Source organism: Sphaerodactylus townsendi, linkage group LG04 (genome assembly GCF_021028975.2).
Source record: "Sphaerodactylus townsendi isolate TG3544 linkage group LG04, MPM_Stown_v2.3, whole genome shotgun sequence".
In the NCBI taxonomy this organism is placed as follows: domain Eukaryota; kingdom Metazoa; phylum Chordata; class Lepidosauria; order Squamata; family Sphaerodactylidae; genus Sphaerodactylus; species Sphaerodactylus townsendi.
Window position 1 is genome coordinate 158,103,419 of NC_059428.1, and position 26,185 is coordinate 158,129,603.

General features: G+C 45.3%; 1 protein-coding gene across 2 annotated transcripts in view; it reads left to right on the plus strand.

Moving 5' to 3' along the window:
• Positions 1 to 3,752, plus strand: part of MAP2K3 (mitogen-activated protein kinase kinase 3) — a 50,137-nt gene extending 46,385 nt beyond the window's left edge. For both annotated transcript variants that reach the window (XM_048494799.1, XM_048494798.1), the window contains exon 13: positions 363 to 3,752. In XM_048494799.1, the coding sequence (XP_048350756.1) occupies positions 363 to 446 (84 nt within the window). In that variant the 3' untranslated portion in view covers positions 447 to 3,752. The remainder of the gene's footprint in view (positions 1 to 362) is intronic.
• Positions 3,753 to 26,185: the final 22,433 nt, after the last annotated feature.

A 26,185-nucleotide genomic window follows, 5' to 3' on the forward strand; every position in this document is an offset into this window, starting at 1 on the left:
TTGCCTGTTGCAAACCTCAACCAGCGTGGTGTAGTGGTTAAGAGCAGGTGCACTCTGATCTGGAGAACCGGGTTTGATTCCCCGCTCTGCCACTTGAGCTATCTGGTGAACCAGATTAGCTTGTGCACTCCAGCACATGCCAGCTGGGTGACCGTGGGCTAGTCACAGTTTTTTGGAGCTCTCTCAGCCCCACCCACCTCACAGGGTGTTTGTTGTGGGGTGGAGGGGAAGGAAAGGAGATTGTAAGCCCCTTTGAGTCTCCTTACAGGAGAGAAAGGGGGGATATAAATCCACACTCTTTTTCTTCTTCAACCACCGTCTCTCCACCTGAGCTGAATTTCTTCTGTGTTCCTTTTTGGCAGGCCCACCCATTTTTCACCTTGCATGATACCAAAGTGACCAACATGGCCGCCTTTGTGGTAGAAATCCTCGGAGAAGACTCTTAAAATTTTCCACAGGCGTCGCTGTCGAACAGAGGAAACAGCACGGCGGCATCCCAGCTGTACCTGTGGAGGAAATAAGAACTTGAGCATTAACAGTGGTCTGCACAAAACAGAATGAATGTCTTCAATGCATCCTTCTCCCGTCCAGCTTTTGGGCATCTTTTTGGACTCCCAAGGTGTTTGTTTTTGTAAACAAAGAGAGCCCTCTGTGAATGACATTTAACCTATAGATAGAAGTCGAGTTGCAGAGTCAAGCCGCAAACCATCTGTTCATGGGAGGACGGTCCAGGGACAGTTGTGTCCCCTCTTTTCGAGCCCCAGCAACGGGAGGTGTTCTTTATTCAAGATCAAATTACTTGAAGCGCAGTTCCAGAAATGGGCACTTTGAAAGTGTAGTTCTGTAGGCGGAAACCCACTGGAAACCACCGCGACGGGCAAATGCTAGAGTGGGGAAGTTGCCGTGGGGCGTTTCCTGGCAGCCAAAATCCAGCCATCTCCAGCTTTCCGCCGGTCTTGCTGCTTCACAGCCTTTAGCGAAAAGTGGAGATTGTGGGGGAGTAAACCGGCACCTCCCCACCCTCGCATACTATTCTCCATATAATGCTTCTTGTCCATACAAACTATCACTGGATAGATGTGTATCAACCCCTTTCCCACAACGGGCTAGTTCGTGTCCACACTGAAGCACATGGAACACGTGGTTGCTTCTTAATCCAAGAAGGTAGCTGCCACATAACATGGTGTAACCTTTAAGAGTCTGTCCTCTTGCATTCCCCCCCCCCCCAAAGCCCCTAGCATCTTTTTGGCACAGTTTTATGTTTGATCTGGAAACTTGGTCTAACCTGGAGTTGCCATGAATTCTTTACAACATCCTTATAAATCTCTTTGAGGGCATGTTTACACAAGCATCTGAGTGCATTCCTAGATTTGGGGAGTTATTAAGAAGGGGCAGGTTTCTCCTCAACCCCGTCCTCAGTGTCTCAGAAGCTGTGTCCATTCAGTTCTTCAGCAAAATCTCCACTTGGTGCCTTCTCCTGATGTTTCTTAATGCATTTGGAAGACAACATCGATTTTTAAAGACACACACTGTGCCTTGCGGCCTGTTGGCCCCTGTTCTGTGACCAGCTGCCGCCGTCCACGGCCAGTTCTGCCACCTGAGTGCCCACTTGGGGCGGCACAGCAGAAACTCCTTTCAGCGGCATGATTTTCTTCAGTTACGGTGACTGTTGGCAATGTCTCTCATCTAAGTGGCAGATCCCATATCAGAAACCCAACAACCCAAGGCCTGGCTTTTGAAATGAAAAGCAGTCTAAGGAGGCTGCAGCTTTGAGCCAGACGGGAGGTGTTTCTTAACCTCTCTCTCCTACACTTTTTTTGGAGATCAAATATTGTCCTCTCTCACCTCCAGAATTGTAGGTTTTCATACAGTGGGGTGGAGAAATTCATCCAGTATTGGATTTTGGTCTAAGAAACAGCTGGGGGTGGGTGGGGGGGAAGGATTAATCCCTCCTTGCTTCTGAGGTCTGCTTTTCATTCACTAGCGTGAGCAACGGGACTTAGGTTGTGTGTGTTAGCTAGCAAGGCCATGTTTAGGTGCTTGTGAAAGATGCGGCCGCTGCTACCATTGCCAGTGAGTTTCATAAGGTCAGTTTTGCCGGAGTATAACTTTGGCTCATTCCACACGTGCAGAATAATGCACTTTCAAACTGCTTTCAGTGCTCTTTGAAGCTGTGCGGAATGGCAAAATCCACTTGCAAAGAGTTGTGAAAGTGGTTTGAAAACGCATTATTTTGCGTGTGCGGAAGGGGCCTTTGATTCAGATTAAAATCACTTTGGCCTGCCTCTATCATTGTGCATTCACTCCAAGCCAGCACACTTGGTGTTCTTTGCCAGTCAGTGGCTGTAGTGAAATTTCCTCTACCCTTTCTGCACTCCTGTAAGGAGTGGCTTTTATGATTTTTTAAAAAAACCCTACTGTTAAGAATTCCTCTCTGTTCCCGCCTTCCCCCTTTACACGACTGCTTCAAAATCTTGCTCTTTATACACCCACTGTTCAAAAGAGGCCCAAGAGAGTAATGAATTCTAACTTGATGGAGTCAGACATTTTATAGACGATATCGCCTTTCCCTCCCACCTAAACGAAAGAGCGATTTTTTAAAAAATTTCCTAATATATTTGTGTATTTATATAAAAATATATATATTTATGAAACAGTTTCAAGATGCATATTTAAGGAGGGCAGCTTGGTGAGGGGGGGCACAAACCTAGAAGGAGCAAGTGGGGAGAACTTTTTAAAAAGCAAAAATATTTCTTAAGTTCTGAGAGACTGCGTCCTTTGAGAAGCGGCAAGGCATCTGCAAGCATGCGTGTGTTATTAAAAAAACTGCCTGTTTTTAATTAGTTCTTTGTAAAGAAATGCGTTTTCCAGACGCTTACCACCTTGCCCTGATCTTTGAAGACGGCCTCCTGGGAAACGGGAAAATCAGTCGTCCCCAGTTTTTAAAGTTCAGAGCCTTGAAGGATTCTCATGGTTCTACTTAAAGTTGCTGGGACTATGTTCTTTCACGCTGCACTGAACTTTCCAGTCCGTGTAACCCATGGAGTCTTTCTGGATTTCTCTTATCCCACACACACTCTTAACTACTTTGCTTTCTCCTGTGTTGCAAGTATCACACCGTAGTATCTGGACTGCATCTGTTGCTGTGCATCTGTACAATAACTTTTTTTCATGGGTGGTGGGTTATTTCCTGCTGTCTTTGGCCCCTGTTGTGTGTACAGAATTGTGCACTTTCGATCCACTTTCACAATTGTTTGCAAGTGGATTTTGCTATTCCGTACAGTAAGTGCACTATTCTGAATGTGCGGAAGGGGCCTTTGGTGCTACGGAAAGTGATGGTTTCCACTCCCCACCCCCAAATATTTGCATGGGTTTGGTCAAAGTCTGGTTTCTAGGGCTATATCATTGTTGTTGTTATGGAGGAGGGGAAGGCCCAGCACATTAAATTAATGCGTTGTACAAAATATCGGACTGGGTCTATTGTGGAACAGAAATAGTCTTCTGGAGGTGAGTTACTTGCTGGTTTGCAAAACAAGACTTATTCCCTGCCTTCTGTTTTACATCTACAGTTATTTTTATTATCATTATTTGCCCCCCTTATATTATTTTTCTCCTTATTCCCCTGTCCCGTAAGGAGCTCCATTGGAAATAAAAAGATGCTATGTATCTGAAAGAAAGGCCTAACTTGCTTTTCAGAGGAATGTTTGTTAACAGCTAACTTGTCATTTGTTTTCAATAAAAGGAGCCCTGTATTTGGTTTTTCTTGTGGTTTTCTTGCATCGTGAATGTTTTTTATCCAATATCATCCTTTTTTTAAAAAAAAAATTTACGTGTTAGTCACATTGCATGTATGATATAATAATTGTTCTGTCCAGTCCAAAACATGATGGTGTTACAACGGAGTAACGAATTAAAATAAAGAAGCTCAAAGAAGCTCAAGCCGATACAGAATAAAATTAGAGATTTTATTCGGCCAACTGCGGGCAAAGACAAGAAGTCAGGGGAGCCACCTTTAAAATGGCGATGTGTTCTCACTTTTATAGTATTAATGACAAGCTACATCAAAATGGCAGCAAAGAATACACCCCAAAGTGCCCACATCATCAATCAATCACACAAAAGGTGGAGATTTTCCCTGTTCCCACAGCCCTTTGGGGTTGTCCAAAATCCCCATTGGAAGATGTCAGCATTACACTCTGATGTTACATGAACCAAAAACCCTTGTTCTTCTTATCATGTATGTTTCAAGTTGCCCTATTTCTCAGACAAGGAGCCTGAACTTTCTCATAGGCTTTTCCTATTCTCAGGAAGAGGGCAACTTTCTAAGGTATCTTTTGGGTACAGCAGGATCTCAAAAACAGTTTAGTTTGCACATTTTGCATAATTGTGAACAAAGGGGCATTTTTGGAGTTGTTATGCTAAGCTAGCAATAGTAAAGAATAGGTTTAAGGCCTGCATGATTTCTTTGGTCAAGTCAGCTGCATTATGGTTGCCATCTCTCTATTATAGGAAAAATAATGGAGGGAAAGAGGAAATAGTCGCTTTGTTAAATCCAAAACCCCTTTTATCTGTCTCTCTCTGACTTTCTTCCACTTGCTCTGACTTTCTACTACTTGCTATGACTTTCTGCTTCTTCTGCGCCTACAATAGCACACAGGAATCAAAACTGAGTAAAGTTTAGTTTATTGGATTTTTTCCTTCTGTTCCTTTCCCAGATTGCGCTCAGAGCAGCTTTCAATAATATAAATACAAAAATATACATTTCCATATAAATGAAAATCATAACATATGCAACAATTAAATATTCTCTGATGTCATAATAAAGTCTGATAAAACATTCCTGTCCAGACAACTTGGGAGGTGGGACATACACAATAACATGAACCAACCCAATCCAGCAATCCCATACTAAGGCCAGATCATCAGTAGATTGCTTCCAGTGGAACGTCATTTCCTCTGGGAGTTGTATTGAGTAACGACCCTGCAAATATTTCAGTTCCAGACAGTTCGGGGCTTTAAAGGTTAACTCGATCCAGTGTTTAACTGGTAACCAGTACAGCTGATAAAGTACAAATAAGATCTAAAAAGGTGTGCCCGTAAAAACCCATGCCCCACTGCATTGTAGACCAGTTGAAGTTTCTGGTGCAATGTCAAGGGTTGGCCCTTTGTGAGAGAATTACAGTAGCCCAGTCTGGAGGGGAGTTGTCGGAGAGAGCTCTGGATCCGGACATTTTGGAGGACATGTCTTTGAATTCGATTATTGTGATAGCTTCTGTATTGATACCAAAGTCAGTACAGGATGCTGCGGAACAATGGCTGGTCTACTGTCAAATGTGTATTTTTTTTCAGTAGTGTGTATTTCCCTGAGGTAGTTGTATCTGCGGGCCAAAAGCTTTTATTGGACCAGCGATAGAAAAGTACCCAACAAATTAGAAATATTAAGGAAAAATTAAGTCAAAACTGGATCTTTGCCCTTTTATTTTTGCTTATTCCTTCCCGAGCAACTTCCACCTATTAGTTACAGCACTGAGGTACAATTTGGCATATGTTCAGACTTTAATGGTTGATTTTATTGTTATATATTACAATCGTTGCGAGCCGCTCTGCACTCAAATACAAAATGGCCGACTGAGGCCCCTTCCGCACACGCAAAATAATGCGTTCTCAAACCACTTTCACAACTGTTTGCAAGTGGATTTTGCCATTCCGCACAGCTTCAAAGAGCACTGAAAGCAGTTTAAAAGTGCATTATTCTGCATGTGCGGAATGAGCCTTAGATTCAAAAAGCCAAAAATGCCAAGATGGAGAGAGCTGGACAGGTCCGAGTGCTAGTGTGCTTTATGCTCTTTTTGGCTGAGGAAATGGCAGACAAAACTAGAGGCTGAGGGAGAAAAGGAATGGTTTGGGGTATTTCTGCCTGTGAATATGAGAAGATTTATTTATTTCCCACCCTATCCCTGCAGGGCTCGGGGGCGGGGGGTGTGTGTGTGTGTGTCACAACATAAAATACCGTACAATATTTAAAACAGTTAAAATATCAATAATATAAATAATAATGCCGTTTAAAACAGTTCCAGTGACATTTCAGTGTCCACAGTAGCTGTATGGGAAATTGACTCTGAGGTAATTTTCAGTTAGAGGAAACTGTCTGGATTGTAATATTTTGAGTGCCAACTTTATGCCAGTTGCAGTGATACACACATAAACTGGACATTTGTTTTGTGGAAAAGACAGAAAATTGGGTTTTAGAGCAACTTTCCTCTCAGCCCCCCAAATTATTCTTCTTCTAGACAATCTTAAACCAGTTAGAAGAAGGATTGTGCTCTGAGGAGAATTCCCCAGTTTGTTTATTTGACACCTGCAAAGTTTACCTCAGGTGTGAGATTGTAAATTTGGGAAGATGGACTCCAGGTATTGAAGTAAGGGCACCAGTCTTCAAGAACCTGGTTGTTTTGAGAAATAATAAGTAGAAACAACAACTGATTCGGGAAATTATTGTACCGACAAACAAACAAACAAAATCCTCTCATAAGAACGGAGAAGCAAAGGCTTCATTCTCGCGAAGGCCTCTGAAGAGAACTGGAAATTTGTTTTTAGAGGACTACATTAATAAGTTTATCTTCTTTTGGAAAAAAATATCTAATACATCCTTGTCATCTAAAAATATTCTTATTTGTTGGACTTGAATAAACCTCAAGTACTATTGTAAAGGGGGGGGGGTCAAATAAAGAGGCACCCTCCATCTTTCCAGTAGTTCTTGGGACTTAGTTAAAAGGCAGAGAAATGGCTTCCTAGGGGTGAGACGTTATTATAATGTTAGCCTAAGCCCATTACACGTTTCCAAAGGTGGGAAATCTGCCTCGTAGGGTGCAAACGGGTATAAAATTGCCTCAGTCCTTTTTTTTCTGATAGCATAAGTGTGGGGTGCCCCATTGCATTATTCAGTCTCTGGCATTGGAGAATTCCCATTTTCTTATTCTTGGACACTCTGCAGTTTGGCAGAGTAACAGTGGGAAGATGGTTTTGGAGGGTCACTGTGTTGGCCTGCAGCAGAACAAATCTGGGTCTAGCACCTTAGAAGCCAACAAGATTTCTAGGGTGTAAACTTTGGAGGCCAAAACACCCTTTGTTAGATGGCTGACCATCCATGAGTTCTCTGGCCAGTGATGGTCATCATTGTTATATGCAGAACGGCCTGGTACAAAATGGGTTGGGACATTTTCCCAGGAAAAATGCCTTATGGATTGTTTTAAATCAACCAATCAATGCCTTATGGATTGATTTAAATCAACCAATCAATGCCTTATGGATTGATTTAAATCAATGCAATCAATGCCTTATGGACTGATTTAAATAAATGCAAAGGGGACGGGGGGGGGGGAGAGGACTTGCTTTGAAACATTAAGGACTAGAAACTTGCTGGAAAGGAAGGTTCAAATTAATTTGACTGGTCCCAGAAGGTTTCAAAAGCTGCAAGTTGTATTATCTCTCCTTCTGTGGGGACTGCAAAGTAGAAAATGCACTGCAGTCTCGAAATATCGACAAGGCTGTTTCAGAGCATTGCATCAAGAATGGTTGGGTGTTATCAGTTGTTCTTGAGGGTGACATCTAGCTATGGTGAGCCATGCCCTCAAACTACTCGAAATGTATTTATTTTATTTTACAGAATTTCTACCCAGCCTTCCTGCTCTCACAAGGGCCACGAAAGCCACTGACAGGACCACTGAAACCAACCAAGAAGAACCCATCATTAGAACGGGGCAAAAATACATGCCATAAACAACTCAAACGGGTCACTGAGTAAGCGCCAAATACAAATGAACAAGTCTTCTTCCACTGGTGGGAGAAAAAAATGAGACAGATGGGCAGAGAGTCTCAGAGTTTTGGTGTCACTACAAAGAAGGCCCCATACAGGCTGCCACCCATATCATCTCACAGGGTGAGGAGGTTCTTGGAAGAAGACCATTGTGGGGGCAGTTCACATGGGATAAGGTGGTTTTCCCAGGCCTTATGCTCCTAGTAGTAGCTCAATTCTGCAACCTGTATTGTGCAAATCTGCATTGCCGCTACATGACCTATTCTGCCAATTTCCCTGTTTGGCATTTCTCTGCGTGGGTCAAGGGTCCTACCGCCCCATTTCTGACCGCCTTACTAAGCTACCTTCATGACAGTTGCAGTGAAACAGGAGATGTGTGAACACTCTGTCCTCCATCACGGGACAAAAACAAAAAAGGCCCCAGAAGAGCCGAGACCCTGCTAACCTAGATGACACCGCTGTTTTGGTATAAGGCAGCATAGCCCATTGGGGCAGAGAACCTGTTGGAGTACTTTATTTGCCACGTAAACCACCGTTGTCCTGTCTCAAAGGTAAGAGGAGAATCTTTTGCTTCACAATTAGATAGTCGAATTGATAACTCAAGAGCTTCGGAAACTAGAAGCAGAGTCCTTTGTGTTTTGAAAACCTGCTACTTCTCTGGCAAATGCTTGCAAACTGCTCCTAGTAACAAACAAATATAGTTGTGGCAATGATGAAAAAAGTTCCCGTAAATGGTTTGGGAAGTTGCTGGGGAACGTGCATTTTGTCCCTACTGCTTCGTTGCGACTTTTGGCAACAATGTGCAGGGTTGGTGCGAACTAGGCTTGAGATTTGGGGTTCCACACAAACCCTTTGGGGATGTCCACGGAATCTGCAACATACGCAGTGCTCAACTCCAACACTAGATGGTGGTGTTGAGCTGCCAGGTGGTTTCCTCTTTCCTATTAAAAGAATTGCTTTTGCCCTAATTTCATTGTTCCCTTTTCCCCAAGAGCAGGGGTCCCCAAACTACGGCCCGGGGGCCAAATGTGGCCCCTTGAAGGCATTTATCCGGCCCGCCAGGCATGGCAGCGATGGCTCCATTCATGTGCAGCGGGGGCTCGAGGGAGAGGAGGAACCGGCCCCAACGGCTGTTGATTGCAGTTACATGATGGCACCCCCAAATCTCCACAATGAATTTTTTCTGGACCCAGAGTTGGAAACCTTACATGTGGCAAATGCTCGTCTGCTCCGCCCTCCCTCTTACAGCTACTCCATGTGTTGCTCTCAGGCTTCTGTTCCGCCTCACTCCCATTGGCATCAGCCAGGCTGGCCGAGATAAACAAGTCACTGGCTGCTAGGAGGAAAGAACCCAGGAAGATACCTGGATCCTGGGTCAGATGGAATGTTTCATTGGGAAAGTTCTGCTTTTTTTTTTTTTACAGGGGAAGGTATTCCACAGCCTCCCCAACAATATTTGGAGCCCACCCTGTACTTGACATACTTTGGTCACTGTTCTAAAAATAGACCATGACAGAAAGGCTGAAAGGTGAAATCAAACATTTTACAATCATTTGTGCATAGGAATTTGTTCATAGTTTTTTTTAGTCCGGCCCTCCAACAGTCTGAGGGACAGTGAACTGGCCCCCTGTTTAAAAAGTTTGGGGACCCCTGCCCAAGAGGGTCACAATCCCTTTGGTATCCTAAGAACTTGGGCAGGTAATTCAGTGTGACCAGCCCAAGGTTGTTCTCTGGGGCATCAAGATGTCTGGCTGCAAATCCTGGGGAGGGTGGGAGTCCTCCTTATCTAGTCTCCATCGCAGGAATTCCAGGACTCTCCAGAGATGATAAGCAGGACTATTAAGATCAGCCCCGCCAGCATGGCCACCTCAATATGCTGGCAGGCTGATGGGGAATTTTCCGTGTAGTCCATAACATCTGGAGTGCCAAAGGTTCGCCACCACTGAATTCCCCACCTGCTCATTTTACAAACAGTTATTTGGTGACCACTGAACAAACTGTATAAACCGAGGCCCAAATGTCCTGGCGCATGGCTATGTGTTTCTTCTGAGTCATCCCCAGTTTTGGAGGGACCTTGGGAAGGTATCTGTCCATTTCAGTTCTGAGGAGCAAAGATATATGATTTGCTCTTCCTAATTATTTGTACTCTGTCTTTTTGTCCAAAGGGGGAGTTGTACAGTGTTTTCTCTGTTGTCCCTTTTCCCCTCACAACAACCCTGAGATGTAGGCTAGGCAGAGAATGTGTGACTGGCCTGAGGTCACCAGTCAAGCAGATGGGGAATTCGAACCTGCAACCACTCCGCCACATCGGCTCAAGCTTTGGTGAGCTGGCTGCAAATTTGAACCTGGGGCTCCTCTGTCCTTCTCTGACACTAGACGCTGCACCACGTTTTGAATGCCGGCTTGCTCCGTCCGTTCCGTTTCCTGGCTGACTCCTCCCACGTCTCGAAAAAGGGCGTTGCCAAGCAATTTCAGAGCATTATTCTGCAAAAAAAGAAGATGCGTAGGTGGGTGTTCTTGGGCAGCTGCCCAAACAGGACCTCACTGGGGCTCTAATTCGAACCCGCTGCTGAGGAGCATCAACTATTGAGTCCATTGACCTCACAAATGTATCTCCCAGCCTCTCAGACGGGGACCTGGGTAATAGTTAGAGGGTTGTGATTCGGCTGGAGCAGCCCAAATTTCTTTCCCCATAACTTTCCCTTGGGCCTCTCTGTGCCCTCCTCGCAGTTTACGGTGTTTCCCCCTTATCCAACTTTCCCTCACAACAACTCTGTTAGGTAGGTTAGCCCACCTTGCAGAAAGGCCAGGAGGATAGAACAATAGTGGCACTGTGGCATCCTTAGGGGAAATGTACATATCTTAAAGTAGGGGTCCCCAACTTTCTTCAGCCGGTGGGCACCTGTGGGACCTGACACAGCATTGTGGGCACAACCACAAAACGGTTGCTGTGGGAAGCGGAGCAGCTTACTGTTAGACACCGCAGGGCAGGTCTTTGTGTTGTGGTGGCAGCCGATCAAATCGCCAGTGGCCTGTCAGACACCTTGCCAGATATAAGCTCACCTGGGCCTGCATAATTCCTAAAACCAGTTGGTAGACACCAGGAAAGATATCAGCAGATGCTGTGGAGCCCCCGGGCACCATGTTGGAGATCCTTGATTTAAATAAAAGGCTAAGGGGAACCTTTGGTCATTTCCAGTGGGGGATAATGTTGATATTCTCATCACCTTTAAGATGAATATTCCCAGGAGCCACTCCTGGTTTGCAGCCTAAAAACAGGAAAAGAAACGCCACTTCTGCCTCAGTCCAGGACTGGTGTGAGATATTTCGTTGCCTCCAGAAAGGACGCCCATCCCCACTTGGCCCTTCCCGTGTGGGATGTGACAATGCCCATTGTGTGTTTGTTCAAACACAATCTGCCCATTGTCATTGTTGGAGGGGCTGGGTGAGTGTGTGTGTGTGGGGGTAGAGACACAAGTCGTGTTGTGCTCTCTGAACAAAGGGGCTTTGGTCACTGGAGGTGGGGTGGTGAGTAGCACTGGTGGAACAATCCAAAAGCACCAAACTGTGTAATTAAAGTACTGGTTTTCCATCATCTGGGGGATGGAGGGTCTGTTGCTTAAGGAGGCAGGGGTGTAACGAGGCAAACTGGAGCCCTGCGCAAAACCTGAGTTGGATGCCCTCCCCCATGGGCGGCCACCCCACCACGACCCAATTATTTTTTTTTGCACCAGATCATTGGTGCCTGCAGGGCACCAATTTTTAGACATATCACCACCAAAATTTCAGTGTATCATCAGGAGACTGTCCTTATGCTACCCCCCAAGTTTGGTGCAGTTTGGTTCAGTGGGGACAAAGTTATGGACCCTCAAAAGGGTAGCCCCCATCTCCTTAGCTCCCATTGGAAAGAATGGGGGCACCTCCTTTGAGGGTCCATAACTTTGGCCCCCCTGAACCAAACTGCACCAAACCTGGGGAGTTGTGAGACTGTGCCTTCAGAAATGTGCCTCCCCGCAGCCTGCAACCCCCATTGACAGCAATGCAGAAAACTCAATGCAGAACAAAGATTTTTGGGCAAATTTCCGGGATGTTCCTGCAGGGGGCGCATTTTTGGACGTATCGGCACCAAAATTTCAGGGTATCTGGCAGCTGTCCTGATGGCACCCCCCAAGCTTGGAGCAGTTTGGTTTAGGGGGGCCAAAGTTATGGACCCTCAAAGGTGTAGCCCCATCTCCTATTAGCGCCTATTGGAAACAATGGAGGATGTGGGCACCCCCTTTGGGAGTCCATAACTTTGGACTCCCTGAACCAAACTGCACCAAACTTGGGGGGTAGCATAAGGACAGTCTCCTGATGATACACTGAAATTTTGGTGCTGCTAGCCTAAAAACGGGGCCCCTGCAGGCCATAAACTGAAAACCACTAAAGATACCCAAAAACGAACCCTGCATTTTTGGTGCCCCCCACAAGGTGATGCCCTGGGCAGCTGCCCACCTTGCCCAATGGTCATTACGCCCCTGTTAGGAGGAGAGAAAACTCTCACAGGATTGAGTAAGGAACCTGTCCCTTGAAACATGAGCTCTTGACTGTGATTGAAACGCACAATGGCACCCAAATGTTGTTCGTACACAGTCTGGTGGGCGTCATTCCACAAGTTCTGCCCAGCAAGCCCATTTTTGTGGCCAGAGTGCCAGATATAGAATCATAGAGTTGGAAGGGGCTATAAAGGCCATCTAGTCCCTGCTTGATGCAGGAGAAGCGGAAACCATTCCTGACAAGTGTTTATCCAGCCGCCAAGAGCGCCAGTGGAGCTCACCCCCTTCCTCGGCAGCCACTGCTGAGCTACCCTTAATGTGAAAAAAAAAAAGTCCTAATATCCAGCTGGTACCTTTCCACCATAATTTATACCCATTACTGTGAATCTTATCCTTTTGTGTTAACTGGACATCTTCCTGTCCTTCTCTAAGCAGCAGCCTTTCAGAAACTTAAAAGAGAGCAATCATGTCTCATCTCAGTCTCCACTTCTCCAGACTGAACATTCCCCTTTTCTTTCCTCGTGGGGTTTGGTCTCTAGACCCCTAATAGTCCTTGTCACTCTCATGTCATTCTTTTTTTCAGTCAGGTCCCCAGAACTGCACACAGGACTCCAGGTGAGGCATGACCAATGGGACGACGACATCTTGCAATTTGGATGTTGTTCCTCTGTCGATAACCCCAAAATCACATTAGCCTTTTCTGCTGCTGCATCACACTGGGGGCTCATGTTGTTCACACATACTGCTACCCAGAGGGTGGATAGGGACTTTAAAATGGCCTGGGGTGACAATGACAATTGCCAGCCTGTTTGTTGTCATCCTCACCTATCGCCTGTCTCAGAAAAAGATGTTAGTAAGGGTATATTCTTCCACCACAGAACTCAACATGCCATACCTTCTTTGTTGTGGAATGTTCACCTGGGTCCTAGTGCCAACCTAGTTTGCAAAAGGCAAGTATTGGTGATAGTCATTCAATGAATTATAAAATGCTCTTGTACCAAAGTACCATGTTCAATAATAATGGTTTTGACAGTGCATAAAAATGAATGATAATTCTCATATCCATTTCAGACTATATTCTAATGCAGAAGCAGACAATCTTCTCAATGTTGCACCGCAGCTGACCATACTAACATCTTTTTCTGAGACAGGATATAACTGGTTCCAGGCCAGCAGTGACCTACTGGGAACTTTCCAGATAAGGGTTGCTTTGTCTTGCTTTTCCCAAGAAGCTCAGCATCTCCCCTTCTTCAGCTATCTTCCAAACAACCCTGTGAGGTAGGCTCAGCTGAGAGAGTGAGTGACCAGCCTGAGATGGCTTAGTGCAGTGGTGGTGAGCCTTTGGCACTCCAGATGTTATGGACTACAATTCCCATCAGCCAATTGGCCATGCTGGCGGGGGCTGATGGGAATTGTAGTTCATAACATCTGGAGTGCCAAAGGCTCGCCACCACGGGCTTAGTGGGAGTTTGAACTTTGAATCACCTGGTCTTAGTCCAATGCATGCGCCACACTGGCGGTTGCTGGTATCTTCCCCCAAGCATGCTTTTTAGTTGCATAATATCCATTCTGTAAAAGAGAATCCCTCTTTGAAACATCTTGGGTGACTGTGCAAGAATGAAAGTGGACGGGTCATCTCTAAAATGACTGGCACGGCTTGGCTATTTTTGGAGGGGAATTCTGCTTTATTTCTCTAACTGGGAGAGCAAAGAATAGAGGATAAAATTAACTCCAGGACTATACAACAAGAATATGGGCATACCAGAGAAGGAGTAAGTGGGTAGGCTGACAGTGTAGGACTGGAGAAATCTAGTTTCTTTTCCTACTCTTGGGCATGATATTCTCTGGGGCAAATAGCTCCCTCCCAGCCTAGCCCATCTCACAGGGCTGTTGTGAATAAAAAATGAAGACCCACCTGCAATATGCAAAGCTCCTTGAACGAGATAAAAACATAGACAATAGGAGGAGGGGGAATCACTGGGCTAGAAATAAGTCGAAAGGTGAAATTGACGACATTTTTAAGAGACAATAATTTGAACAACTGCAAGCCTCTTGCGGAATCTCTTTCGAATACCTATTCAAACAGAGAAGCAGCGGCAGGGTTTGAAATGTAAAGAAAACAGCAAATTGCAACCATTAGAATAATTTAAGAAATAACTATTGAATTAATGTCTTCATTACTGATGCATGAACCTAGAGATAACTTTTAATCGGAGATGAGATAGCTGGAAGTCAGTATGTGATGTGTAGGGGACTGTGTTTCTTTTACGTTTGTACGTTTTGTTTGCGTTGTGTGAAAGAAAGAAAGAAAGAAAGAAAGAAAGAAAGAAAGAAAGAAAGAAAGAAAGAAAGAAAGAAAGAAAGAAAGAAAGAAACTGCAAGGCAGGTTATAAAATTTGAGGGGGCTGAAACTCCCATTCCTGTTCCTTACCAATTCTGTGGATCTTTTCCCCCCTTCTCTTTCAATTAACAGCTACATCAAAGAGCATTAAAAATGTATCAGGAGAGGAACAGATGGGAGGGGGAAAATCCATTTTCAAACGTCTTTATTAGCCCAGCGAGTCCTTCCCCCAGTGCTTATTTTAGATATTGGCAAGACGCACGGTGTTTTTGTGCATTTTTGCTATCCCTTGCTAACTCTATTATCGCAGAACGGCTGTGCCAAACAGGGGAGTGAATCTAATTGGGATTTCTCCTGCTTGATGGGGTTTGTGTTTTTTTGCATTCTAAGGATCGGCTCGCGTCAACCTACGAGACGCTTCCTAGAGTGCAGTAGGAATAGTTTCCCAGCGGGCCTTCAAAGAGTGAGCTGAATTCATGAGAGCCACCTCGGTGAGGTTTGCAGAGAGCTTTCTCGGAGGGCCCGAGACGGTTTGGTGCCATCAGATTCGAAGAGCAGGCAGGAAAAGCCAGTAAGAAAGAGGTTTTTTTTACAGGTTTGGGGAGACAGATCCCAATTACTGCTGGCTTTTCAAAGGGAGATTTGGGCGCTTTCTTCTGTCTCTCTCCCAGCTGTCTTTGGAGATTTAGGGATGCATAGTTGTTGTTTTTGCTTAACCCCCCCCCCCCCCCCTCACTGGGTTTATTTTCCTTATTGTATTGAAATTGTCCTCGGTATGTTGTTGCATTCGCTCATTACCTGGGCATCTGCTGTCGGATGGCTCCAGGCCTCTAGCAGTGACAGGCCAAGGAACACGCAAACAAAGCACTCCCGACAGATGGCCATCCAGCCTCTCTTTAAAAACCTCCAAAGGAGACTCCACCACACTCCGAGGTAGTGCATTCCACAATCGAACAGCCCTTGCTGTCAGGAAGTTTTTCCTGATGTTTAGGTGGAGTCTCTGTTCCTTGAACCCATGACTCCTGGTCCTTGAACCCATGACTCCTGGTCCTAGTCTCTGGAGCCGCAGAAAACAAGCTTGCTTCCTCACCAACAAGACATCCCTTCAGATACCTAAACATGGCTATCATGTCCCCTCTGAACCTTCTCTTCACCAAACTATACATCCCCAGCTCCCTAAGTCTCTCCTCGTTGGGCATGGATTCCAGACCTTTGACCATTTTGGTTGTCCTCCTCTGGACCCATTCCAGCCTGTCAATATCCTTCTTGAATTGCGGTGCCCAGAACTGGACACAATATTCCAGGTGAGGTCTGACCAATGCAGAATAGAGAGGTACAACTACATCCCCTCGATCTTGACACTATACTGTTGATACAGCCCAGAAACGCATTGACTTTCTTCACCGTCACATCACACTGCTAACTCTCATCCACTTTGTTTCTGCATTTGGGGACAGAAGTGAGGTATAAATGAAATAAATAAAGCTCTCTCCTTGCCCACCTGCCATCAGGTGAGATATGGTGATTTAAGGCACTCTTTAAAATCGGTCGTCAAGGCGATTTCCTGGTACCCATTTGCTTCTTTTCTAAAGGGTGTCTCTGCACCCGCTCCCAAAGCAAATAACTGGTTTTCCTTCCCCGCACTGAAATACTAAATAACAAACAAACAAACAAACAAACAAACAAAGGTTTGCAAGATGATAATATCTGTGGCAAGAGCAGTCTAACTCTTACTTCCCCGTGCCATTCGTGTACCCCGTTTTCTTGCCTTTTCTTCTTTTCCAACAAAATGTCCATCGTATGGTAGAAGCGTGTGCTGGCATAGATTTGCTTGATGTGACATTGGTAAGCACGTGTTTCCGTGCTTAAAAAGGACAGCAGGCCCCTTTTCTTGGCATGTTGATAGCTAGACATGCAAATAGGGATGAGCGGAGGACAGCAATTGGCTGGCTCGCAGGTGGAGGAAGAGGAGTCTGGGTTTATATCCCTCCCCTTTCTCTCTTGTAAGGAGACTCAAAGAGGCTTACAATCTCCTTTCCCTTCCCCGCTCCCAGCAAACACTCTGTGAGGTAGGTGGGCTGAGAGAGCTCCAAAGAACTGTGACTAGCCTAGGGTCACCACCCAGCTGTGTTGGAGCGCACAAGCTAATCTGGTTCACACGTCAAGTGGCAGAGCAGGGAATCAAATCCGGTACCCCAGATTAGAGTGTGCCTAGTCTTAACCACTACACCATGCTGGCTCTCGAAGGCAGGGAATACCAATTAAAATGTAGCCATGCAAGATGACATTATAGAAGATCATTTATTCGTGTTTTCGAAAGTCTGAGCACAAACACAGATCCGCTGTTACGCACACGCATCTTTCTCGCCTCTGCGCCGGCTCCTGTAAGGTCTTAAATGGTTATGCCGATCTGATCTGCCTAATTGGGTATAATAAAAGCCTCTCTCTTTTATTAGATCTCCCAAGTAATTGGAGGAATATATAACCACCGGCGACCAGCCGCTTTCATTTCACCCGAAAGGAAAGGAGAAAAATGCAACGCCTTCCTCCACCGTTAGCAAAAAAAACAAAAACAGAAACGTGGCAGCCGGAATTTCAAGCCGCAGCCTGTTGATAAGGTTTGCGTGCGTCGTGACAAAGAGTACCCCACCGTGGTGGGTGAGCCTGCTGAGAATCCTTTTAAAATCTCACTTGCAGATTGCTCCTTGTTCAGTGTGGAGCGCTCCCAGGAAGGCTTGAAAAGGCACCGGGGGCTGAAGTATACAGAAACCATCTTTATGGGGGCGGGGGGGGGGGGGGGGAGCGGGGCGGAGAATTAAGAGTCCAGGTGGGAGCGCGTTTGCAGTTTTCTAGTTAAAAGCGCTTGCATCATGCTTTAAAATCACCTCGAGGCTGGATTACTGTAACTCGCTCTACGCGGGCCTTCCCTTGCGACTGATCCGGAAGTTGAAGCTGGTCCAGAATGCGGCAGGCCGGCTTCTGACAGGTGGTGGTTATTCAGATCACATCACCCCTGTGCTGCGCTGTCTGCACTGGCTCCCAGTGGAGTTCCGGATCGTCTTCAAGGTGTTGGTGATGACCTTTAAGGCCTTACGTGGCATGGGGCCCTCATACCTACGGGACTGCATCACCCCCTATGTCCCAAATAGGCCGCTGCGTTCGGCAGCGACAGAGCTACTGGAGATCCCTGGCCCTGCGATGGTGCGGCTGGCCCTGGCCCCTGCCTGGTGGAATGCTCTACCTCCAGCTGTCCGGGCCCTGCGGGACCTTGGTGAGTTCCGCAGGGCCTGTAAGACTGAGCTATTCCACGGGGCCTTTGGGGGGGCTGGCTGCGGTTTTATCACCCCCCACTGAAGCTGTCGGTTACCATCTAGTCGGGCCCTGGCTTCCATCTTGGGTCGACTTACCCCCTCCCTTTATTGGCCTGTGGATCGGGCGCTTGATATTTTGATATCTTGATATTTTAATTAATATACAATCGAAGCTGTATTAAGTTTTATAGTTTTAAGTCTTATATTTTAATGAATTGAGTTGCACCTTTGTATTGATATGTTTTACTGATTGCTGTTGAATGTGCAACTATTCTGTGAGCCGCCTCGAGCCCTTTGGGGGTGAGGCGGCTTATAAATCACATAATAAATAAATAAATAAATAAATAAATAAATAAATAAATAAATAAATAAATAAAAGAGCTCCGAGCCTACGTTAGCCATCACAACCCCTCTGCAAGGTAGGCCGGCTGCATTATTTCTGTAGCCCAGATTTTTGAGGGCGAGGAGGGGATTGAACCGGAGCAGTGGACGAAGCTGTGAAACAAAGATCAGCAGACAGAGCTGCTTGGAAGGGCCTGAGCTGCTGATTTTCAACGGGGGAGGAGTTTTGATATGAAAAAGTTAATCCATCCCACTTGGTGTTCAGATAGGGCTGAGAGGAGGGTGGGGATTGGTTTGACGGCTGCTGACGTCACAGAAGGGCCGCTGGTTCCCTAAAACGACATAAAGCAACGACGTCCTCCTGGAATGTATGGGCGAAGGGGCATTTATCCCTGGCTACCCCCACCCCCAGAAGTGGAACAGTCCAAGAACGTGTCCACTATTGACCAGACTTTAGTTAATGCTGTCAAAAGAGTCTGACATGACTAGGCCTGAATCCAAACTGAAATAAGCAAGAGCACTCCCATATCACAGATCCTGTGGCATCAGAGGTCACCTTCCCCAACTCTGAGTCGGGAAATTCCTACCGATTTGGGGGTGGAGCCTGAAGGGGCGGGGTTTGAGGGGAAGGACTTCAGTGGGGTGTACCACCATAGAATCCACCTTCCAAAAGAGCTGTTTTCTCCAGGAAAGCTGATCCTTCTATTCTGAAGATTAGTTATAATTCCAGCAGGCCAGGGATTGGCTGAGGATCTCCAGAACTGATCTCCAGGTGATAGAATTAAGTTCACCTAGAGGAAATGGCAGCTTTGGAAGGTGGGCTGTATGGGATTATGTCCCACTGAAGTCCCTCCCAAAACCCCACCCTCCTTGGTCTCCACCCCAAAATCTTCAGGTATTTCCCAACTCAGAGCTAGCAATTCTACCTGCTGGCTGACAATTTTGTTTGATGCGGAGTTTCTAGCTTTCGAATGACATTCTGGGCTGGAAGGGCAGCGTTGGTTTTTTTTTTTCCTGAGTATTGCTCAACAAACAGGCCTCAATTCCTGCAAGACACGAATTCGATGTTTACTTCTTCAGAGTAACTAGTTACCTCCTGTTTCCTTCCGTATGAGAGTCGTGCCTGTGTCGGGTTAGGCAAAGCGGCGGTCTTCTAATCCCGGTGGACAAACCTCTCTCATCATGCGCCTTGCTGGGCGCATAATTGTTACATACCCATGCAGCAGTTGCTGCTGTGTAAATCTGAAGGGTTCCTGTCACTCCGTGCCGGATCAATAGCGCTCTGCTGGGCTTTAGGACAGCTGCCGGAGACGCACAGGAAGAGAGAGAGAGCGGACTGCGAATGATGGAGCTGAACAGAGCTTTCATCGATCCGTTCAGGATAGAGGGCTCCTCAGGGTTACGGCCCCCAGATAACCGGAGAAAATGCTGCTAAGGGAGGTAGCATTAAACTGCCCACATGGGTGTGCCCGGCCTAGAATTTGCAGTCTGCATTTCCTTTCCCTGCTACTCCATCTCCGTTGAATCACCATTCCTGTTGTTGCTTTCTGGAAAGATTTTGAAATTTTAAAAAAAGAATGGCTGATTTTGAATTTGGTGTATGACACCAAATTCAAAATCAGCCATTCTTTTTTAAAAATTTTCAAAATCCAGAAAGCAAAAACAGAAATAGTGATTCAACGGAGATGGGTGATCTACGAGTCAAATCATAGGCCCCTTCCGCACATGCAGAATAATGAACTTTCAATTCAGTTTCAGTCTGAGGGAGGATATGATTGAAGTCTATACAATTATGCATGGGGTAGAAAATGTTGACAAATAGAAATTTTTCTCTCTTTCTCACAATACTAAAACCAGGGGGCATACATTGAAAATGCTGGGGGGAAGAGTTAGAACTAATAAAAGGAAACATTTCTTCACGCAACATGTGATCGGCATTTGGAATATGCTGTCACAGGAGGTGGTGATGGCCACTAACCTGGATAGCTTTAAAAGGGGCTTGGACAGATTGATGGAGAAGTCGATCTGTGGCTCCCAATCTTGACCCTCCTTGATCTGAGATTGCAAATGCCTTAGCAGACCAGGTGCTCGGGAGCAGCAGCAGCAGCAGAAGGCCATTGCTTTCACCTCCTGCCTGTGAGCTCCCAAAGGCGCCTGGTGGGTCACTGCGAGTAGCAGAGTGCTGGACTAGATGGACTCTGGTCTGATCCAATAGGCTCTTATGTTCTTAATGCACTTTGCAGCTGGATTAAACTGTGCGGAATAGCAAAATCCACTTGCAAACAATGGTGAAAGTGGATTGAAAGTGCATTATTCTGCATGTGCGGAAGGGGCCATATGTTTCACAAATGACTCAGAATTAAAATGTACCATGGGTTTTCATGATACCTGAATTGCACCTCCTAGAAGCATGTGGGAAGCGCAATTCAGGTATCGTGGAAACCCATGGTACATTTTAATTCTGAGTCATTTGTGAAACCATGATTTGGCTTGTAGATCACACAAGCCCCGGTTTGTGCCAACGGTAACGATAGTTCTATCAGAGAAATGCTGCAGATCAGTAACTACATTTCCCAGAATTCTCAGTGTGGAAGCCATGACATTGGTACGAACCCAGCATATGTTTGTATCCTCTTCTATGCAACAGCAAAACTCCTAAGAGACTTTTTTGCATTTACGTCAACACATATCTGTCACTTTTTGCAACACCAGGCAAGGGAAACAAATTTGCTTGCTGACAGTCAGGCTCCAATAATAATGCCAAACAAAACATCAATAGAAATCCAGTTAGGTTGTATTTTTAACTAGGCTTCAACATGCAGCTAAGTGAATTTAGCTCGAGCCCTCTGGCAGCGGAATAAAGATTGAAAGATAGCTCTTGAGAACAGCAAATAGGCTGTCTGCAATACAGGCAGGAATGATATTCCCTACATGTCTCAGAAGGAGGCAGAAATAGAACGAAAATGTGCTTAAAGACAGCGTGCTTCCCAGTAGCGTGAAGCCTCGGATTGAAAATAAATAATAGATGCATATTGATTATGGATGCTGCACATTTAGTGGCAACTGTGTTCAACTGTCAGACTTGCGCTGTGTGGATCAGAGGTGAATTTGTTGCCACCAAACAACTCAGATGGTTGCCAAACATTGTTTTGTTTCTCCAGAACTGAATGCGTGCATAAATGCGGTGGATCCAAACAAACGCTCGTCTGTTTCTTGTACACACATCCCGCAGGTGAGCCATCTAGAACTGAATGCATCTCATTTTGACATTTAAATTTGAGCACCTTTCTGAGCCAGAGTTTGAAAACCTGAAGGGGAACAATGCCAGCCAATTGGGTACCTTTTTTTCTTAAATGAGCTTCAGCCTGCAAGAAGGAGATAAGAATTGAGCACTCAACCCATGAGTGGTTTTCAACTCTTTGATTTGAAGAAAGTCTTGTTCTTCAGCCATCGGAGGTGAGTATTTTTTTGGTGCCGGCCACAAGCAGGAAAATTCTCCTTCCCCCCCTCCATACCAAAAATAAACTGTGCCATTGACTCTCTCGACTCCTTGGCCTGCTGAGCCTGGCGTTCGTGGAGCGATCCGTCATTGACATGCCATACAAAAGTCAGGAACAATTAAGAGGGACGGGTCGCATTAACTTTATCAGAGTCAATATGTCTTCTTTAATTAAAGGCTGTGCAAAAAAAAAAGTGCTGACAGTAAATGTATTATTTCACCTTCCAGTTGTCAGAGTTGCAGTTTTCATTCACGGAAATAGTAGCTTGCGTCTGTATTCAAAATAAGGTGGAAAAACGCCTGCCGCAGTTGGGAGCCATGTTGGTTGGGCCTAGAAGAGCAAGAACTGAGAGGAGTCCATTAAGGGCCGATAAGATTCTCAGAGGAAGAACATAAGAACTAGCCTGATGGATCAGACCAGAGTCCATCCAGTCCAGTACTTTGCTACTTGCAGTGGCCCACCAGGTGCCTTTGGGAGCTCACAGGCAGGAGGTGAAAGCAATGGCCTGCTGCTGCTGCTGCTGCTCCCGAGCACCTGGTCTGCTAAGGCATTTGCAATCTCAGATCAAGGAGGATCAAGATTGGGAGCCACAGATCGACTTCTCCTCCATCAATCTGTCCAAGACCCTTTTAAAGCTATCCAGGTCAGTGGCCATCACCACCTCCTGTGGCAGCATATTCCAAATACCGATCACACGTTGCGTGAAGAAATGTTTCCTTTTATTAGTCCTAATTCTTCCCCCCAGCATTTTCAATGTATGCCCCCTGGTTCTAGTATTGTGCGAAAGAGAGAAAAATTTCTATTTGTCAACATTTTCTACCCCATGCATAATTTTAAAGACTTCAATCATATCCTCCCTCAGATGTCTCCTCTCCAAACTAGAGAGTCCCAAACGCTGCAGCCTCTCCTCATAAGGAAGGTGCTCCAGTCCCTCAATCATCCTCGTTGCCCTTCTCTGCACTTTTTCTATCTCTTTTTCTATCCATACTTTAAAGTATGGGCTTTAAAGATGTAAAGTTCCCTCTGTTAAAAAATAAAGAGTTATATGGTCAGCAGGAATTGAGTCCAGTAGCACCTCAGAGACCAAAGAATAAGTCAAAGTTTCCTTCTTCAGATGCAATTCCTAAGTCCATATATCCCAGGCTATGGAATGGAAACAAACCCGGTTCGCCAAATTACAATCCACCGCTCATGCGTAGAAGCGGGGAAACAAACCCAGTTCGCCAGATTAGAGTCCGCCGCTCATGCATAGAAGTGGGGGGAAAACCTGGTTCACCAGATTGGAGTCCACCGGTCATGAGTAGAAGTGGGGAAACAAACCCGGTTTGCCAGGTTAGAGTCCGCTGTTCATGCGTAGAAGCGGGGAAACAAACCTGGTTCAACAGATTAGAATTCACCATTCTTAACTACTACTCCATACTCAAGCCTATGGATCGGGGCCATAAAACCCACTGGGAAAAATGCCTGAGAGACATGCACAAAAACGATGTGAAGACCATCTAATTTTGTTATATTTAGTTCTTGTTAGATGAAAGGAAACATTTGAAGGGTTTTTTTAAGGTTAGGAAAATCTTTCATTAAGAGTGTCAACAGGGCGTTCTGTACTCTACAAGTAAGTATGAATAATTTACGGAGAAAGCATCTTCTTGCCGGATCAAAAAAAAATAAATAAAAGGGAGAGAAAAGAACCTCCTGTTTTTGATCAGGATTATATTTCACTGATAAAAGCAAATTTTGCCTTCAGAGTTGTAAAAATATCTCCAGTAAAAGAGAGCTTGGCTCTAAGCCTCTATATTGATCTGCAAATGGTTCCTCTTGTAGCCGATCACATTTTCTCCCCCCTGGCCTTCTTTAATTTTGGAGCCATTGATTGAACGTCGAGCTTTTGAGGGAGAGTTAACCGGGATGCTTTCTGTGTTTGGGAGAAGCTATTTTTAAACAACACGTAGCACATGTTGGAGTAAATATGCAAAACATTTTGTACGCCGGAGGAGGGAAAAGGGGACCAGTTGTATTAAAATATTGAACAAACTCCTTTTAAAAATGATTCCTCCAAATGCATGTTTTATTTAGCCGACCCCAGAGAAATGCAATTTATTCTGCTGTTTATTCATCCCAAGGTCTTTGGCTACAACCAACAGAGACACAGACTGCTCCATTGGCATTCCTCGCGCAAGATGCTTTTAACACGTCTGGTTTATGGGGGTGGCACAACGGCTGATGTTCCTTTTTAAGTTCACAAATAAATAAAGGGAGAGATGAAATCTCGGTCCAGAATTTGCCTTTCATCTCGGGGTGTTTCCCCACCCCCCGTTACTCGGCTGACAAAGTTGTCTGGTAGAAAATGTTACTTGATTAAAGAGACTCTTTTTTTCCCCCCAGGGTGGGGTTGATAGAGTTTTCTGGGACATAAGAGCAGCCAATGAGCTTGAAATCCAGACTCCAAATTCCCAAGTCGATAGAAGAAACTCTCAGAAGTGAAGCCGAAAAGAAAAATAATAATAACATATTTGAGGGGGGAGGGAGACAGTCCCAAACAGCAAAATAAAATCAGCGCAGAGCGGTGTAGTGGTTCAGAGCAGGTGGATTTGAATCTGGAGGAACCGGGTTTGATTCCCCACTCATCCACCTGAGTGGCGGAAGCTAATCTGGTGAACCAGATGTGTTTCCGCACTCCTACATTCCTGCTGGGTGACCTTGGACTAGTCACAGCTCTTTCCGAACTCTCTCAGCCCCACTGACATCACAAGGTGTCTGTTGTGGGGAGAGGAAGGGAAAGGAGCTTGTAAGCCACCTTCAGTCTCACCTTAAGAAAGGTGGGATAGAAATCCAAACTCCTCCTCCTCCTCTTCTTCTTGTTAAATATCTCTGCAAAGAATGCCGAAGAGGGACCTGTAAGTGGGCGGAGCCTATTTGCCTGCCCCACCCATTAGATACGCTTAACTCACTTCTATATCCTCTAATTACTGGAGGCTAGAGAAGAGGATCCAAAACAGGAATAGGAGCCAAACCCTCCCTGCTTCCAGCACTAAGCAGACATTGGCCTGTTACCCACTGCAGGCTGTCCCCGCGTGGGCACTTAGCACTGTATTTAATTGCTTTTAATTTGCTTTTATAGGAAATTTGAATTTTAAAGTTGATTAATTGTTAAGTTTCATGTTATAACCCACCCTGAGCCCTATGGGGAAAGGGTCGGATATAAAATAGATAAAATAAAAATGAAATCTGCCTCCTTTCTTGGCACGCCGCAAAAAGGAAGCGCATCAGGACAAGATTTTCTCCTCCTCTCTTGGCAAAGAGGAAGTACATCAGGACAACATTTTTTGCCCTGTCGCACTTCCGGTCCCACCTTAAACCAGAGCACTGGCGGATAATCGGCCATTGGAACAGCTTAATGGGGAAGGAAACTCAAATATTGAACCCTTAGCAGCTGCCCGAGAATGCTGAACACTAAAGCTGGCCCAGAGTTTCAGGAAGAGAGCTCTTCTTGGAAACTGGCTTTCTTTCCCCCCAAACTGAGCTTGTTGTGACTGGGCTAGCTGCAAGGTAGATAGAAAGAAACTCGTCAATACAAAGGGAACCAACACTTTTCAGTCAGAGAACCTAGCTCAGACCTGCACTGAAAGCAAGTGCTGAATCACACACGGCCCCAGATACCTTATGCTGCAAGGTTATGTTCTTGCTCTCTGAAGTCTGTAGAAACTATAGAGCATATGTTATTAAAGTGTCCCCTTTATGAGGAGGCAAGGAAAAAATGCCTGTCACATCTACTACACAAAATGACATATTGTTCTGATAAAGTTTGTTGTGAAAAACTATTACAAGATAAGAAGGAGAATATTACTAAATGGGTAGCAAAATTCTGTCTATTCATTATGAAAAAGAAAAAAATGATCTGAATATGATATCCCCCTTAGATATTTTTATTTTGTTTAGTATTTTTATGCTGTTTGGTGTGTTTACAAAGTATAATGATATATAGATGGATAGTGCTGGAATACGGGAGAGAGATCTGCATTCTTGTTTTGTTGTAGATATTTTGGAGTTTTGTAATATATCTGGTCATTGACTGTAAATAAAGTCTTCTTCTTCTTCTTCACACGGCCCCAACTGTGCCATGAAGAGAAAATTTTAAAAGACTGTGAGAAATACCAAGGGAGTTGTTGCACGCCCTCAACTGTCCTTGCCCAAAGAATTCCCAAATAGCCTGGGGATTTGAATCTGGGTCTCCCAGATCCTAATTGGGAACTCTTAGGCCCCTTCCGCACGTGCAGAATAATGCACTTTCAGTCCACTTTCACAATTGTTTGCAAGGGGATTTTGCTGTTCCGCATAGTAAA